General features: G+C 42.6%; 1 protein-coding gene across 5 annotated transcripts in view; it reads right to left on the reverse strand.

The window, feature by feature from the left end:
- SPIDR (scaffold protein involved in DNA repair) overlaps positions 1-15,737 on the reverse strand; it is a 2,139,604-nt gene that overhangs the window by 161,262 nt on the left and 1,962,605 nt on the right. For all 5 annotated transcript variants that reach the window (XM_085605664.1, XM_085605663.1, XM_085605662.1 and 2 more), the window contains one exon: positions 11,563-11,706. In XM_085605664.1, the coding sequence (XP_085461790.1) occupies positions 11,563-11,706 (144 nt within the window). The remainder of the gene's footprint in view (positions 1-11,562; positions 11,707-15,737) is intronic.

Genomic DNA, 15,737 nt, shown 5'->3' on the forward strand with positions numbered 1-15,737 from the left:
CTCCGTAATCTCCCTCTTCCTCCTTCTTCTTTCCCGTACCTTCATATCCATTGGTTCGCGCCTTTTCCTTCCGGTTTATCTCTCCTTTCATTGGGCCGTGAACAGTGCTTCCGGGTTCGCTTCCGCCCACTTCCGGTTCTCCTCCGTAGTTCCACTGGGGAGAAACAGGATACGGTTGTGTGGGTGGTTGGCGTTTTGGCCCGTCCTTCAAGTCCCACGATGCATCGGGCTCCCTCAAGACGCTGGACTGACTTTCCCACGATGACCCGAAGGTAAGCCCCGTATTCTCCTTCTTACACACACTTTTTACTGGAAGCTAATACCGAGCCCAAGTCTGGCAGGAGCTCATGCTGATGTGACGCGGGTCTGACGTTGTCATGGCAGCATGCTAGAGTCCTGATAATTACAGCGTTTTGTTTTAAATAAGGCAGGTGGTGCACTCATCCTCCCTAAGAAAATCTAGTAAGGGCCTGGATGACATCCCGTCCATACTATTCTAGCGTAATGCATAGAAGTATGTTTTAGGGGGACATTTTAACCAAGGTAGAAATGTTCATTTTATTCTCATTGGTCACCACTATTCTATGTGGTTATTTTAGATGTGTTAAGCAACAGGTTGCACCTTCTGAAATTTCTTTTTTTTTTTAAAGTTAAAGTGTCTTTCTTAGCGCATCTTGTGAGTGTGTTACTGAAGAGAACGAAAAAGGTTTGTTTCTGATCACCACTGTGTTCCTAGATCCCTGTTTAGGGAATTTTAGTAACCCAAAATCATTGACGCCACTTTAACTATGTATTGGGTGGGGTTCTGCGGGGCTACAAAACCTGTCTCACTCCATGTCACCTGTCCTTGTGAAAGCAAACCCCGTAAAGCTGTGCCACAGACTCAGTTTATGCAACAAAGAGAAAGTGCTGGAGGACACATGCCCTCCCATGGAATACTTAAGCCCAAAGAAAACATAGTTTCTCTAACAGTGAGCAGTGGAATGACAGAAGCCAGCAGAGAGATGGTAAAGAAGCGATATTCTCCAAGGGGAGGGCAAATACAAGGGGTACAAGCTGGAGCAAGGAAAGCATTCGAATGATAAACAAGGAAATGAGAGCAACATGCTAAGGCGGATATAAATGAGTAGTCATAATAGAGAGGCAAAGGTACAACTGGAAAGTAACTTATGGTGTTTCAGCATGAATAGGGTAGCTGTGGTAGAATGTTGCTGAAGTTTAATTACATTAATTCAGGTAAATTACATTGATTCAGGTCTTTGAAACCCTGAAGACTTTCCAACACTGTGACCTACAATTTTGGTTTGAAAATCTGTCCAAGAGCTTTGCAACATTTTCAACAAGCATTTTTATTCCAATTGTTTGACTCATCACAACAAATACGGAGTCTGGGACTTCAGGCTGGAGCAGCCCTTTGTGGCTTAGGGCTCCTTTGACTGCTTCTGTGCTCTGAGAGACAAGGCCAATGTCCTGAACCAGGGCTGGTAAACTTGCTAGGTGGCCAGATCCACACTCACTGTATTTTGTGGTTGCCTAAGTCCTGAGGTCTGTACTGCTCAGCCCCAGTACCTTTACCACCTATGAACAGTAGAATTCTTTGTGACTGGCCATCCAGGACAAGTGTTTCATCTTAGGATTTCTTGGTCAGTAGGGAAATTGCACAGTGGCCCGAGACAATCTCTTTGGACACTTGGAGAAAATAGGTGAGGAGAGGTACTAGGGGAGAAACGCAGCCTGGGGGCAGGTGGTTGTGTCAGCAAGGTGAAACTAAGAGAATCGAAGTCCCTGAATGTCGTGTCTCACCCCTTTAGCAGGCTGCCCCATTTGGTACTATGGCATTAGAGATCCCCATGATATTTAAGGGGCTGTGAAACCCTCAGGTATCATCACATCAAAGGAGGCAAGTACTGGCAAATAATACACCATCGTAGGCATTCAAAAGCATCATGCAAAGAATACGCTAAACCACTGAACTGGTTTTCAGGCTAGGTGATTTGGGAAATTAGGGGCAATGAGTACACTACCGTCTCAAGGTTCTGAATCCTGTATAAAAGTGCTTCGACAAAGATCAAGATATATTCTTGCTAGAAGAAGTAAGAGTGTGCAGCTTCGGTGGAGTAGAATAAAGGTGCACAAGACAAGAAAGACATAGGAACGACGCAAATACAGGACGCACTTGGGAAGCAAATCACCCTAACACCGTCTCTGGGGCTCCTTAACATTTGGGAGGCCAATGATCTAACTTAAGTGGAGCAGCAATTCGCCACACTAGGGTATACTTTAATTAAAAGAGCGATTGCCATGAAATGGGGAGCAGCGGAAAGACCATTGCTAAAGGTTTGGGCAGCGGAAATGGATAAATGTATGATAGCAGAAAAGGAAGTATATTAATCGAGGGGCTGTCCGAAAAATGGAATATAAAGTGGAGCAGATGGAATACACATATGTGTCTCCCCAAGGGTGGAGATGGAAATGACTAGAAAGGGTGAACACTCATTGATAACAACTAACTGAGTTATTGTGCACTGTTATGTTCTAAATATTTGTTACTATTTGATTGAAATGAATGCATAACAATACATGTATCTATTTGATGTTTAAAATCAATAAAAATAATTTAGAAGAAAGACTTAGGAGAGGCAAAACACTGCAGTTCTAGTGGGAGCGAAAAGACGAATGTGGAGGTTTAGAGCAATCTACCAGTGTTACTGAAGGGTAGGTAAAACGAGAGAACCATCTGGTCCTCACACTGCCATAAAGTGTTCATCGGCATAGAGAGTAGTCATTAAGTAAAACCTTGAGATTGCAAATATTCTCCTCTTTCTGGGTAGCTGGTACTGTGAGGAGCTCCTTGCTCATACTCAGTTCACCTGAAAAGAGAGTGACATAGAACATAGAGCTAGTTTTATACTTAGTCAATTGGGGAATTGTTGTGACGACTGGGGCCTTTTACATCTAGGATAATAAAATGGAGGCCTACAGGATCCAATACTTTGGATGTGGGCAACAAAAGTGCATTATGTTGTGACATTGCCTTCCCATCTCACAGAACATTTTGCAATGTTTTGGCCAGAGTTGGCTGCAATTGCCTTCCCAGTCATTCCTCGTGAATGGATATTTTTGGAGGATTCCACGAAACTCACTTGACTTTAGCACAATTAAGTCTACTGCAAGTCCCCCATTTTTTGTAATGGCAAGTCCCTTAGCTGCAGCTACTGGCAAGCACTCAAAAACAATGCTTACACTAGGACGACAATGATGATGTGGCGACAGGCGTAGGTAGAGGAACTTTTTCACGGTAGGCCTGCAAAGACAAAGATGATGCTAAAAAGAGATCTCGAATTTGGATGCTGTTTTCTATCTCACTCGCAATTAAGGTCTCTCCATCAAGACATGGCCTAATATAACAGAAAGCAGGGGATAAGTTAAAGGAGACATTTAAAAAAACATGGTGTTTTCACTGGAATGATTTGCTGCATATGCAGGGAATGGAGTGAGGAAGTTAGGTGCAACTCAGGTTCTGTGCAAATCTGTCAAAGAGTACCAAACGTAATAGCACATACAAACATATTCGATCCCCCTGTAACTTTTCCCCCTCACTCTTGACTGATGTGCACTAAACTTCACTTACCAAGAGTAAGCTAAACAAGCATTTGCAATGCAATGGGTCTCGCATTTACGCAAGCTTGAGCTATTGGCATTGTAAATGACAATGCCTTTTATTTATGTTTTAAAAACCGAAGAATAAATAAAAGGTATTGTCATTTACAATGTCACTAGCTCAAACTCGTGTAAATGCGAGACCTATTGCATCGCAAATGCTTGTCTATATGTTTCAATTGGTTATACGATTTAAAGTGGAGAACCGTCCTATAAAAAAAGATAACACATATCAAAAAAACCTGCACACACACTGGCTCTCTCTTTCCCTCGGTCTCTCGCGCCACCACACAAACACACACACAAAGGTACCAAAAGTTTAATTCTCACCTCCCCATGTCCAAAAGCAGCGCCTCTCGGCCTGGCCTTTGCCCCTGAGTGGTCAGTCATACAGCCGTGGTCACAAGACCACATTCGGTGCCCAGAGTTGTATTTACCCAGGCCGTGAAGAGCGGGCTGCCGCCGCAGGGTCCGGACAGCCCGCCAAAGCCTTTCTGAGCAGCGCGAAAAGCAACATTTGCGGGTAAGGTTTATAGCATGAGTTATTCAGGACACGTTTAAATGCTGCTTTTAGATGCTTTCTTTGTTGTTATTCTACAAAATAATCCAGAACCATCCCATTTGAAATGGGCTGCATGTCAAGGAAAGAGCTGTTTTAGGGGTGGTTCTACATAACAAGTGTTACAAACTGTGGTAATTTAAATGGCTGTAGTAATAACTTTGTTTCTACTGCACTTTATGGCGATAAGATGTTTCCCCGAGTGTGTCACGAAAAAGGCACTGAAATGTCACACCTAAGTACAGTGAAAAAATTGCAAAGTCGCACAATAGGAAAAAACTTGTCAACTACGCATGTATGTTTTCAAAAACATATAGTGCGTGCTATTTGGGTGGTCTTTGCTACATGGTTGTAAGAGGTGGCTTCGTTGCATCTGACGTGATGGCCAGTGCTCGAATGACGAGCAGACGCAAATCCATTTGCTTTGGAAATCGGCAACTGTTCCTACCGTGTTTGCCCATGACACAGTTGTGTTCTTGAACCCTGAACCTGATTGGCAGAACCCGAGGCCAGAGCGGCACGATAAGACAAATCTGTCTGACCAGCCACGTGGCCCGGTTTGACCATGAGGAGTTCTTGATTTAACTCTGGCATTTCTTTGACCTTTGTGCGTTGAGTGGAGCGTCAAGTGCCGGTTTAGCTGTTACAGTGTGGGCAGTTGTCTGCAAAGCAACACAGTGGGAACGGAGCAGCACGCGCTTGAGGGATTTTCGCGCAATGGTCTTCTTTAAAAGCTGTACTGCCGCAAGTAAAAGATCCAGTCCGGGTGGGCGGGGCCAAAAGGAGACAGGGCAGTAACAAGGAGGGACTAAATAGCCTCACTCACAATCCAAAGCTAGCGTTTAGCATCAACGATGACCCAAGCCAATGAAAAGAAGGGGTGGAGCCTAGACTCCACTTCTGAAATCGGCTTGATTACAAGAAGCCTCGCAGAGCGAGCGCTGCAACGCAGGTCTGCGAGACCTAAAAAGTGCACTGTTACAGAAATTCGGTCCAAATATGTCAAAGGACAAAAAAGCTAGAAGCAAATCAACAAACTCCTTTTCACTGTAATATATTACCCTGTCGACAATACTGATACTCTAATTATGGCTAATTCTCACTGTCCAGCGAAAAGGCCTTTCTTTATATGCTAATAATTTTGGCGCAGTTTGAAAAATTTGGTACACAAATAGTGCTTCTGACTAAGTTTTGGCACATCAGGTTTTGTGCAGATCAGTTCAAGAGGGAATACGTTAAAGGGGGTATTTAAAACAAAACACACAGTTTTCTCCATTCAATGTTGCATAGGAATTTTGGATCTCCACGACAACAAAAACTGCTGAATGGAATTACATAAAACTCAATATTAGTGCTTTAGTCAGAAAGGCCCTTTTTGTTTATTGTTGCAAATCTATTCTGTCGTTTTTGAGACATTTTCGTTACAACATGGTTTTGGTATGAAACAGTAATCCTTGACTACTTATTTACAGATGCATTGTAGATCTGGCTCAGTGGATCCCAATTTGAAAATTAATATGACCAGATTAGACGAGGGCAGATTATTTCATACTTTCAATGCAGGATCTGCGAACCCGGATGATCTAATTGTCGGTATGCTACTGAAAATATTTGTTCTGGAGGGAGTTACAAGTTTACAAGTACTGAAGCCTGCAGCCTTAAAAAAAATGTGTGAGGGTGACATTAAAGAGCAGGGGGAGGATACCAGGACCACAGGGAAGATGCATGTGGACCCAGAGCGTTAAGCCCTGCCCAATAAAATAAAAAGCCTCTTTTTCTTGCAGGATTCATGGATCTGCCCATTGATTTGAGGATCCCATAAGAGGCCATTTGCAAACGGATTGGAATATCAGAGTCTAAGATTACAAATTTGTAGGCAGATCTTCCAAAATTGTTAAAATACAAGATGAGGGCCTGGACAAGGTCCCGTTCTATGATGCTGCTCGGTGGGACCTACAGCCTGGACACAGACTAAGATCCCTCTTCACATGGCTAAAGGCTGTGCACAGCTGGTATTGATGGAAGTAGGCTGGCTCAGGGTCTAGCTGCGATGTTCACATGGAGTGGAGGCCTAATATAAAGGGGGTTGAATGCGGGGTCTGGTGCGCGGAGACGGCTGGCTGAAAATGAGGTTCTTCTTCTATGAACACCTAAAGCAGTAGTTTAAAATATTTTTATTTTCTAAATGGGATGTTATAATGGGCGCACCTTTAGTATTTCCGAACTTCTGGAAGCCATCCGTTAAATAAACTGAAAGAAAGTACAACACAAATTAATTAAAGGTCATAGTGAGTGTCTCATTCTGTGTGTTGTGTCCTTTATACCAATGAAACATAAAGGCTTTAAGCAAAGATGGTTTGCCACACAGAAGGTTGGGTGCAGTCTATGGCCATTGGCCAGGCCTAAGTCTACCCCCTGCCACACACAGCCGAAGGCCACGCGTAGTTGCGTCAGACTAAATCACTGAACAAAATTGCTAAGGATAAGTTATGGATTCTTTTGCTACTAAGACATTAATGTATGTTTATACTATGCACAATTTCACTGGAAATAACATAGTTAATGTGACATTATGACTGTGAAACAAAACCAAAAAGTCACTAAAATTGGACACAGTTAGCTGACCAAATCATTACTCCAACGCCTGCAATGTGCTGCTTATGTCTTAATAAAATAACCCTGAAGTCTCCCTCTTTCCATTACTTAAAAGATATTCCAAAAATTGTTACAAATGTTGTTAAAAATGGCAAAATGACCTAGACTATTTAGTTGTTCCTTTTTATTCTTAATTTTTTAAATGAATATTAAAGACGTCTGAGGCAAAACATAAATAGTACAAAGATGCAGTAAGCAAGTGTTAAGATATGAAAGTGTTTAATAAACAAAAGACAATTAGAAAAACAATCTTAGTGAAAAATTACAGTTGGATAATGATTTATCTATCAATCAGCAACTGTAATGGTGAGATTTGGCCCAGTGAGTAAGTTGGCAGAGTCATGCAGAATAAAGACCAGTTAATACAGTCTTCTTGAGATGACAGAAATTGATTCCTGACCATATCCTGAGGGAACATTGACTTTTTCCTCCATTGCACAAAAAAAGAAGTAGTTTCACAACAATTTTTCACAGGTATGTCGTCTTACCCGTGAACTATATTACAGGGAAATTACATAATTTGGTGAAATACAGATTTTGTCCAGTGAGAGGCCTAGTCAAAACTTGATTACCTTGCATCAGCTAATTACACTCCAAGCATGACACTGTTAATTTTCAACCAGCATCCTCTCCTTGAATGGAAACCAAAACCTGAAGATTCTAACTGCCATCAGGGCGCATTGTCAGCTGCATCTCGCAGGCAGCAGCTTGTAAATCTCTGACCTTCATAGTCAGAATGTGCTTTGTAGTTAAGCCAAATGGTTGTTTCTAAAAACCTACAGACCTAACTATTAATATTTTCTCTTCTTTTCACCATAGACAACCAAAGAGTACAATTAATTCAACTACTGGTTTTACGCCTCTCAGAGGGAGATGCGTAGAGTATGCTATGCTATTTCATGTTACGTTTGAGTGTGAAGCCTCCAGTGAATCCTGATGCCTCTCTGGTACCCTAACCATGGAAATAAATATGACATGCACTCAGCGCATCCCCATGTATGGTTAATGGCACTTTATGCAAGACAAAGGGAGAGACGATTCATAATTTTTTTTTGGTAAAACATGTTTATTGGCATTTTAAATTATTACATACATCACATCTTATGGTACCAATGGCGTTGACGTACAAGTGATCCCGCATGAGGACTTAATACTGTGACATATGAGCATGGGGTTTGGAGGTTGTTGAGCCCCTACGCTTTGTATGCTAATTGGCGATGACCCTCATGGGTCTGTGTCCCTAGACAGGTAGCCTTCACCATGTACATTTATTTAGAATGCAAGGAGGACGTGTCATTAGGTTTACTGGCCTGCTTTCAGGGAAGCATAATTAATGTTTGTTCCACTATGGCTGATGTGTAATCACTTCTGCCCGCATTCTAAATAAATGCACACGGTGATCTGACGACTCCAAAGACCACGTTGTCTCCACCATCAAACTTCTACTTAATTGGTCCCGAAGTTTCCTGAATTTATCAGGCCACCATTAACTTGACCGGAAGAGATTGCTTTGAGGGAGTTCACCCCTCCATTTGTGCTGTCTACAACACCTTAGCCTTGAAGAAGACCCGCTTTGACATCTATCAATCAGGCTGTTGTCCGGGTCGAAACGTCGGCGTAAAACGTTGGCTCAGCTACAATAAGTCTCATGGTTGTAAATAATTAGCACTTTTGCCAATTACCTGAGACATTGATTAATGTTGTTCTGACCATTCTTTCTCATTTATAAATCCACCCTGATTATTTGTATATATTTTATTTTTACACCTGTATATAATAAGGTCAAATCACTAAAGTCACTGAGCACCTCACCTCACTATGATCTATGTCACCGTTCGCTTTACACTTATTTCTTGACAGCCTTCTAAATGTATATTCTGATTGCCTTATCCAGTAAGAGGTAAAATTGATATTCCATGAAGTGCATTCTTGTTTATTTTGTGTTCCATTAGTATCATAGTTGAATGATACCATTTGATTTTACGTATCTTTGTAAAGGAATTATCCGTTTACCCAACAGAACCGCTGTAGCTTCCCTTTGGAAATGTAGCAAATGTTCAATATATGAATGAACAACCTTATTATGCGCCCCATGTATGCCTCATTGCCTTGCCACTAGTGCCTGAATACTCCGCTCACAGTTTTTACATGGAAAGAGACAGTACGTCTCGTAAATTAGCACCGACAGTTTGAAAAAGAGGTATACATAGACAATCATGTCGCTCAGTTTCGAGATAAGGTTACACACATTTCTGTGACATCTAGTATTAACTCTGATGTATGATGGGGCCATGTTCCTTGACGTCAGCATGGCGATAAAGATGCTTGTAAAGGGTGCAGAGGATTAATTAGTGAGCAATAGGTTATGCAAATGTACATTACGCATTGTTCACAAATATCAATATAGAGGAGTGCTACCTCATGTTTATGCCTGCTGTTCTACTTGCTGCGGCAGGTGCAATGTAAATATTCCAGAGAGGTTATACTGCATTCGATGTTATGTAGAATGAGAGGTTTGACTCATGAGTCATACAAACCCACTGAATTCAGGCAGTTGTAGAGCGAGATGACCGCAGTTATTGTGAAATTGCCATCTTTAATAGAGAAATGGAGGGACATGCCTGCGTCCCCAGGGCAGCCACTTTGTTAGCCAATCAGAGATTTGCATTCACATCCTCCTCTTGTACTCTGAATCTGGGCCAAACAACGAGGAACTCCCAATCAGTAGTCTCTGCTGTCTTCATCTATATGGTATTGGAATAGGAGTTGGAAAGAGGCACCCGCTGACACTATAATATCCCGGAGGGTGCTCGTATACACGCCCCCTGCTACACTCACAGCTCAAGAGATCATGCCCCCTGCTACACTTCACAGCTCAAGAGGTCAGGCCCCCTGCTACACTTCACAGCTCAAGAGGTCACTCCCCGTGCTACGCTCACAGCTCAAGAGGTCACGCCCCCTACTACGCTCACAGCTTGAGGTCACTCCCCCCACAGCTCAAGAGGCCACGCCTCCTGCTACCCTCACAGCTCGAGGTCACTCTCCATTATACCCTCACAGCTCAAGAGGCCACGCCACATGCTACCCTCACAGCTCAAGGTGGCGCTACTAACAAATGCATGAACTGAAGGTACCATTAATGTTGATCGGGCAAAGCTTAGCTTTGTGCCTTCCAGCCAAATTAGGAAAGGGAGTTCTATAAGAAAAGTGTCTGTCCAGAAAGCATGTGGTAAGGAGACGCACAACTAACAAAGAAGCTACCTGGGGAATTTCTGTAAAAAACACTAAACATTGTTGGCAACCACCATCACATCAGTATAGCTATTTGGGTCACGCCAGCATTCCCATACTTCCGCCATTAAATAACTTTTTCAATAACCAGGAAGGGAGGCCCCTTTACTCCCAGGAAAAGAACCCTGTGAGTCCAAGCATTGTTACAAACATTAAAAAGGTGAGTGGTATAGAGGATGATTGATTGTCCTCACATACCACTAATTATTTACGTCAGACAGTGTATGGAACCAGCTTCTTACAGAGGCCACAGTAGCCATGTCGTGGGCTACAAACCAGGCAAGTGGGGCCAATGTGCTACGTGTTGCAGAAGATATTCTCAGAACTTGAATAGGTGACTTCATAATACACGTGAAGATACTTCTAAAATGCAAAATGGGGATCCAGGTCCAATCTAGGCCCTCGTGGGGATATCAGAGGATTTTTAGCCCCCCCCCCCCAGATATAACAACACTCCATTTGGATTAGCACTGATCACAGTAAAAAGAGACACTGCACAGATAGGAACAGCCCCAAACCACGGCAGGAAGGTTGAGGGGAATGGATAGAAATATGATTTTAGAGAAACAAGTCTGTGCCGACAGAAGAAACCCTCGAAATCATGGGAAGATCTGGGGTAACTGGAGTTAATATTATGAAGTCTCCTAATACCAGGATGTCATGAAGTCCAGAGGAAGTAGGCCCACACGAAGAGGATAGGGGGCAGCAGGAAATTGTAAGGCTAAAAGATGTAATGATAACGGCTACAGAATGCCTGTTTGCTAATGCATCTGACCAAGTATGCACTGCTGGAAATGTAACGCGGTTTTCTACAAAAAACTAAAATTTGAAAGAAAAATCAATAATGCCATAAAAGCAATACAAGCAATACAAGATAATTCTTTACCTACTGGAAGAAGTATTCACTTTCCACTTGGAGAACTCAGTTATAATTCTGACTTCAACACTCAACTAAAATGATGTGATTCGCGACAAATCACTTAATGCGTCTGCAATATGTGTGATTATCTGCAGTTTAATACTACCCCTGTTACTCTACTCACTCCCCATTGGTATAGTCTTATTTCCAACCAGTCACCTCAGCCATACTGTGCTTGGACAGAGCCTCATGTTTGAGATGCTCCAGCTGCAATAAACACGGTTGTCTGTTAAGCTGATCTTGGAAAATAGCTTAGCTCTTTATCAAATACCTCAAAAATATATAAAATAATGAAATAATAATCAATCATTCTAATTTGTCAGTCGCATACGCTCAGGCCACAGGCACCAGTGATGGAGTCTAATGTCCAGACCATCCACATAGACGTAGTGTTTCTACAGGAGGATAGAGATGAAGAGGGTAAGGATGAGGGTAGAGAACACAGAGAACAAGTACACAGAGAGAAAAAAAACATTACCTGAAGAATCTCCCTTAGACTGCGCAGGACTGGGGGAGAATATAAATCACAGATCTCAGAATCCTCAGGGATGTCCACTCGTGCCTGGTCTGGATGAGCAGCGAGTATGTAACAGAAACTTAGAGGGGGAAGATTGGCTTTCATCTGTTGGACAAAATCAAATAAAGGCAGCGGAATGAATCGGAAAATAACGATAAGCAGTTAATAAACACAGAGCAGCCATCTTTCTTTTTTCATGCCCTGATATTTAAAATCCATGAATGATAAGTACTAGCAAAGCCAATGTGTGTTTATTTTTTGTTAGAGGAAGTGTTTGGTAACCATTTGGTGACTCTGCGTTGTCCTCAGCAGTCCTTGTAAGATAATAATAATGCAATATGTAGGGCTGCAACAACATGGAGCTTGACATAGAGCATCTTTGAGCATTTGCAGAGTTAAACTGTAACCCCAAAAAAGAATGTTACGAAAAGGAAACAGAAGATGATGTTTGCTTTGTAAGTGGTGAACTTGGAAGACATACACAGCAAAATACTGCATAATAAATACTCTTAACAATGGATCACTTTTTTAATTGTATTTTTTTTAAACGCCAGTGCATGCATGTTTTAATTTGTGCACAAAAAAACTGTATACCTAACAACATATTTTCATCAAGTATAACAAATAAGCAAGAACAACTAGTAACCTTTATGACAGGCTAAGGCGTTCAAAAAGCCATAAATCAGCAATATAAATGTAATGTCAGCTAAGTAAACACATAAGATAATAAACAGCAGCACTCAATTACAAGCTACAAGTTATGTTATTTATGGAGTGTCATAAAATAACTATTTGATACTCCATCACCAAACTCTAATTGTTACATAAATGGGATAATGTAACCATCCACAAAATACTATGCCCTTGATAGACAGAATCAGTGGCGGCACCTCCACTAAGGCGGAGGAGCGTCGCAACACTGATCAATAGGAAAAATAAAATGATAATAACGTAACACTATCATTTTATTTTTCCTATTGCAGTTAGTGGTGAGGCGGGGCGGGGCTGGCCAGAGCAGGGGGAGGAGTGGTTTGCACTCCCTAAGTGCACATGACTGTTTGGCCAGCCCTCTTGGGCCGACCAAACAGTCATGTGCACTTCACATGTTCCCCACCAGGCTGCATTACACAACCTGGTGAGAAAAATACACAGGCTCCTTGTCCCCATCTGAGCGGCAAACTACGGTGCCCAGACCAATGACAATGCTGCATTCATTGTGATTAGCTCAGGCAGCGTTGTGATTGGCTCAGGGGAGCCTGTGTGTCCGGGTGCTTCCTGCTGCCGGCCGAGACTGGAGCTAGGAAGGAGAAAGCTGAAGACGACGAGGATGGAGGAGGGGAGCCAGCTGGCCGTTCAAGGTAAGAACTTTTTTTTATTCCCTTCCGTCCTCCTCCTCCCTCCCCCTGCTGCCCACCACCCCGTCCGGTAGCAGCCGCTACTGGACAAAATAGCCAAGGAACCTTAGAGTATGACAACATGAAAGCAATTTAATAAGGTTGCTGGCCCAAATCTCACTCTCTCACTGGTCGTCTTATTGTACTTCTTTGAAGATCTGATGACATAAGGTATGAAGTCATACCTGAAAAGAAGAGACCATGAAATGGTAGCAAATTAATAAGGCTTAAAGCTCAACTATACCTGTGACCTTTTAAAGTCAGTGCAGAGCACCTATTGATTTAATTATGGCGTTTCATCTTCCATTTGCATAAATAACATTTGACCCTGAGAAGAAAAGCACAGCAAAGATGGACGACAGAGGCGAGGCCTTGTGTCGAGCCAAGAAGGGGCATAATTGTCAGGAACCCTGTCTGGACTTAAGTATAGAGGTAAGCAGAAAACGGAAACAGTAAACAAGTGACGCAAGCTATTGAGGTAAGGTATACTGAATGGGAAAGGAGGTTAAGACAAGAGCATCAAGGGTTGACTACCCTAGTGAACGACTGGGGTCAGCTAGGGAGGCGGGAAGGCTAAATTACAAGCAGATTTAGGAGAGAGGTCCCCATTTGAAAAGCAACACACAGGTCAATGTAACCTGCACCAAATCAGCAGCGTTAAATCAGGAGTCCATAGGCCTGTATTACTGACTGAAATATTATTTTTTGGTATACACTACTTTTATAAGCAATAAAAATATCACGTGTAACTACAAATGTAATTTACACTCTTAAGTTCAGATTTCATAAGGCCTATTTTATGACTCAAGAGCTTCGAGTATTAAAAAATTCAATTGATACAAACAGCAATTATATAATAATAATTTTAGTTTTAACTCATCTGCATTAGAAACAGCAGATACATCTGCATTTTTTGCCCCAAGCTAGTGTTTCATTCACAAATGCAGGGACATCTGGTAATTTGATGCTGCATTATACCACGTCATTTACCCAACGTCACAGCTGCTAATTCCTCGCCTTTTGGGTCATAAAACATTTATTTTAAACTCTTCTCTTGGCAAGTGCTAACTACTGTACTTTCTCCTTTTTAGGTCTCCGTTTTGCTCTGCTACAATTCCGGTAGGGTCTCTACTGTACAATTTGTATGGTGTATATTGCTTCAACACTGCTCTGTCAATACTTCTCTCCATCTCGAGGAACTTACCCTTCTTAAGTCATGTCTCTTAAAAGGTCTCTTCATGTACCAGCATTGCCTAACCCCATGTAACATGATTTCACTGTATGCGTCCCACAAGAAGTGTCCACTTAGCAACATCGTACACAAGGTTTTCTCTCAGGTCTATAGTCTGACCCACTGGGCCCCAAAGGATGCAAAAGCAGCAATGTCTAAGAATGAGGTGCCATGTACAGTTGCGGCAGGGGCTGTATTACACATTGCAGCGCAGTTTCCTTGTTTCAAAAGTTGTGCAGTGTGCAAACAAGGAGAGTGAGCTGTATTAGATTGAATGTGCAGCCCCATGAGTAGCAACGAAGTTGTGCTATCCTGGGGGAAGCGCATTCAAGTCAAATACGGAGCGGCTCTGAAGTAGCCGCTCCTTGTTTCAATATGCAGGTGGCAAACCGCCAGCACTTTTAGGAGGGGTGATAGAGATCCCCTTGCAGACGGGTGCAATGAGTGACTGCACCCACCTGCAAGGGGTTTATTAGGGGAACCATAGGACCCCCTTCAGAGGGTTGCCATCAGGGGAAGCACTGACAGTGCACCACCTTTTAGTGCGACTTCTTACAGCTTTTTTGCCTCTGCACGCGCATGTGTAATATGGCCCTTCAAATGAGGGAACGCCGTCCGACGGTAGCGCTGGCACTATTTGTGCACCAGCCCTATCTGTATTACAAAAGGGGCTGCCCAAGTGTCAGCAGAGTTGAAATTTACTTGCTGATCTGGGGCCGTATTATATAAAGTGCCCCAGAGGCACACAAAGCGAGTGCAAATGCATGTTGCACCCCTGGGGCACTTTGTATAATACAGCCCCAGGTCAGCAAGAAAAGTTTCAACTCTGCTGGGGCCATGAAGGTTCACAATATTGTCAATTTCTTCTCTTCAAGGTATCTCCAAGTACTGACACCTTATGGCAGCAGGGATAAATAGAGGCAAAACAGTGATCTCGGACTACATTCTAAGGCCTCAGCCACACTGCCCAATAAAATATTGTGTTGCTGACATTTGCAGTTGCCCCAGGGTGCAAGTTAAAAGCATCATCTCACAATGTCTTCATGTTTTGCCAATACATAACACCAGTCCTCGGGGGGCCTGGTACCAGCAAGATTGGGGAACGTATAACGCTCTGTGAAAGAGGACGAACTGAAATGGAGAAGACGAAGAAGGAGAAGGTGATATAAACTTCCTATCTGATAAATTAGGCGAAACGACATGATGCCTGATATTCTACAACAGAACTGCTGACATCCAATTCAGGAGTGGACATCATTTCTGTGAGTACTACTGAGGACCTAAAAACATAGAGATGCAATTGCATCTTTTGTTTAAATTTATCCCAAGTCTAATCAACTGCTACTCTCACAAGCTGGGTCAACCAATCCCCAAGACATGATGAGAAATCCCCTCATAACTACTGGTTGATATTAAAAATACCAAACGCACTGATGCAGGCTCACTGAGGTGCCCATCTGCTGTGTAATACCAGCAATGCAGAGCCATTCCCCACAGGGTGTTGCATAACA

The sequence above is a fragment of the Triturus cristatus genome, chromosome 5_1 (genome assembly GCF_964204655.1).
Source record: "Triturus cristatus chromosome 5_1, aTriCri1.1, whole genome shotgun sequence".
Lineage (NCBI taxonomy): Eukaryota > Metazoa > Chordata > Amphibia > Caudata > Salamandridae > Triturus > Triturus cristatus.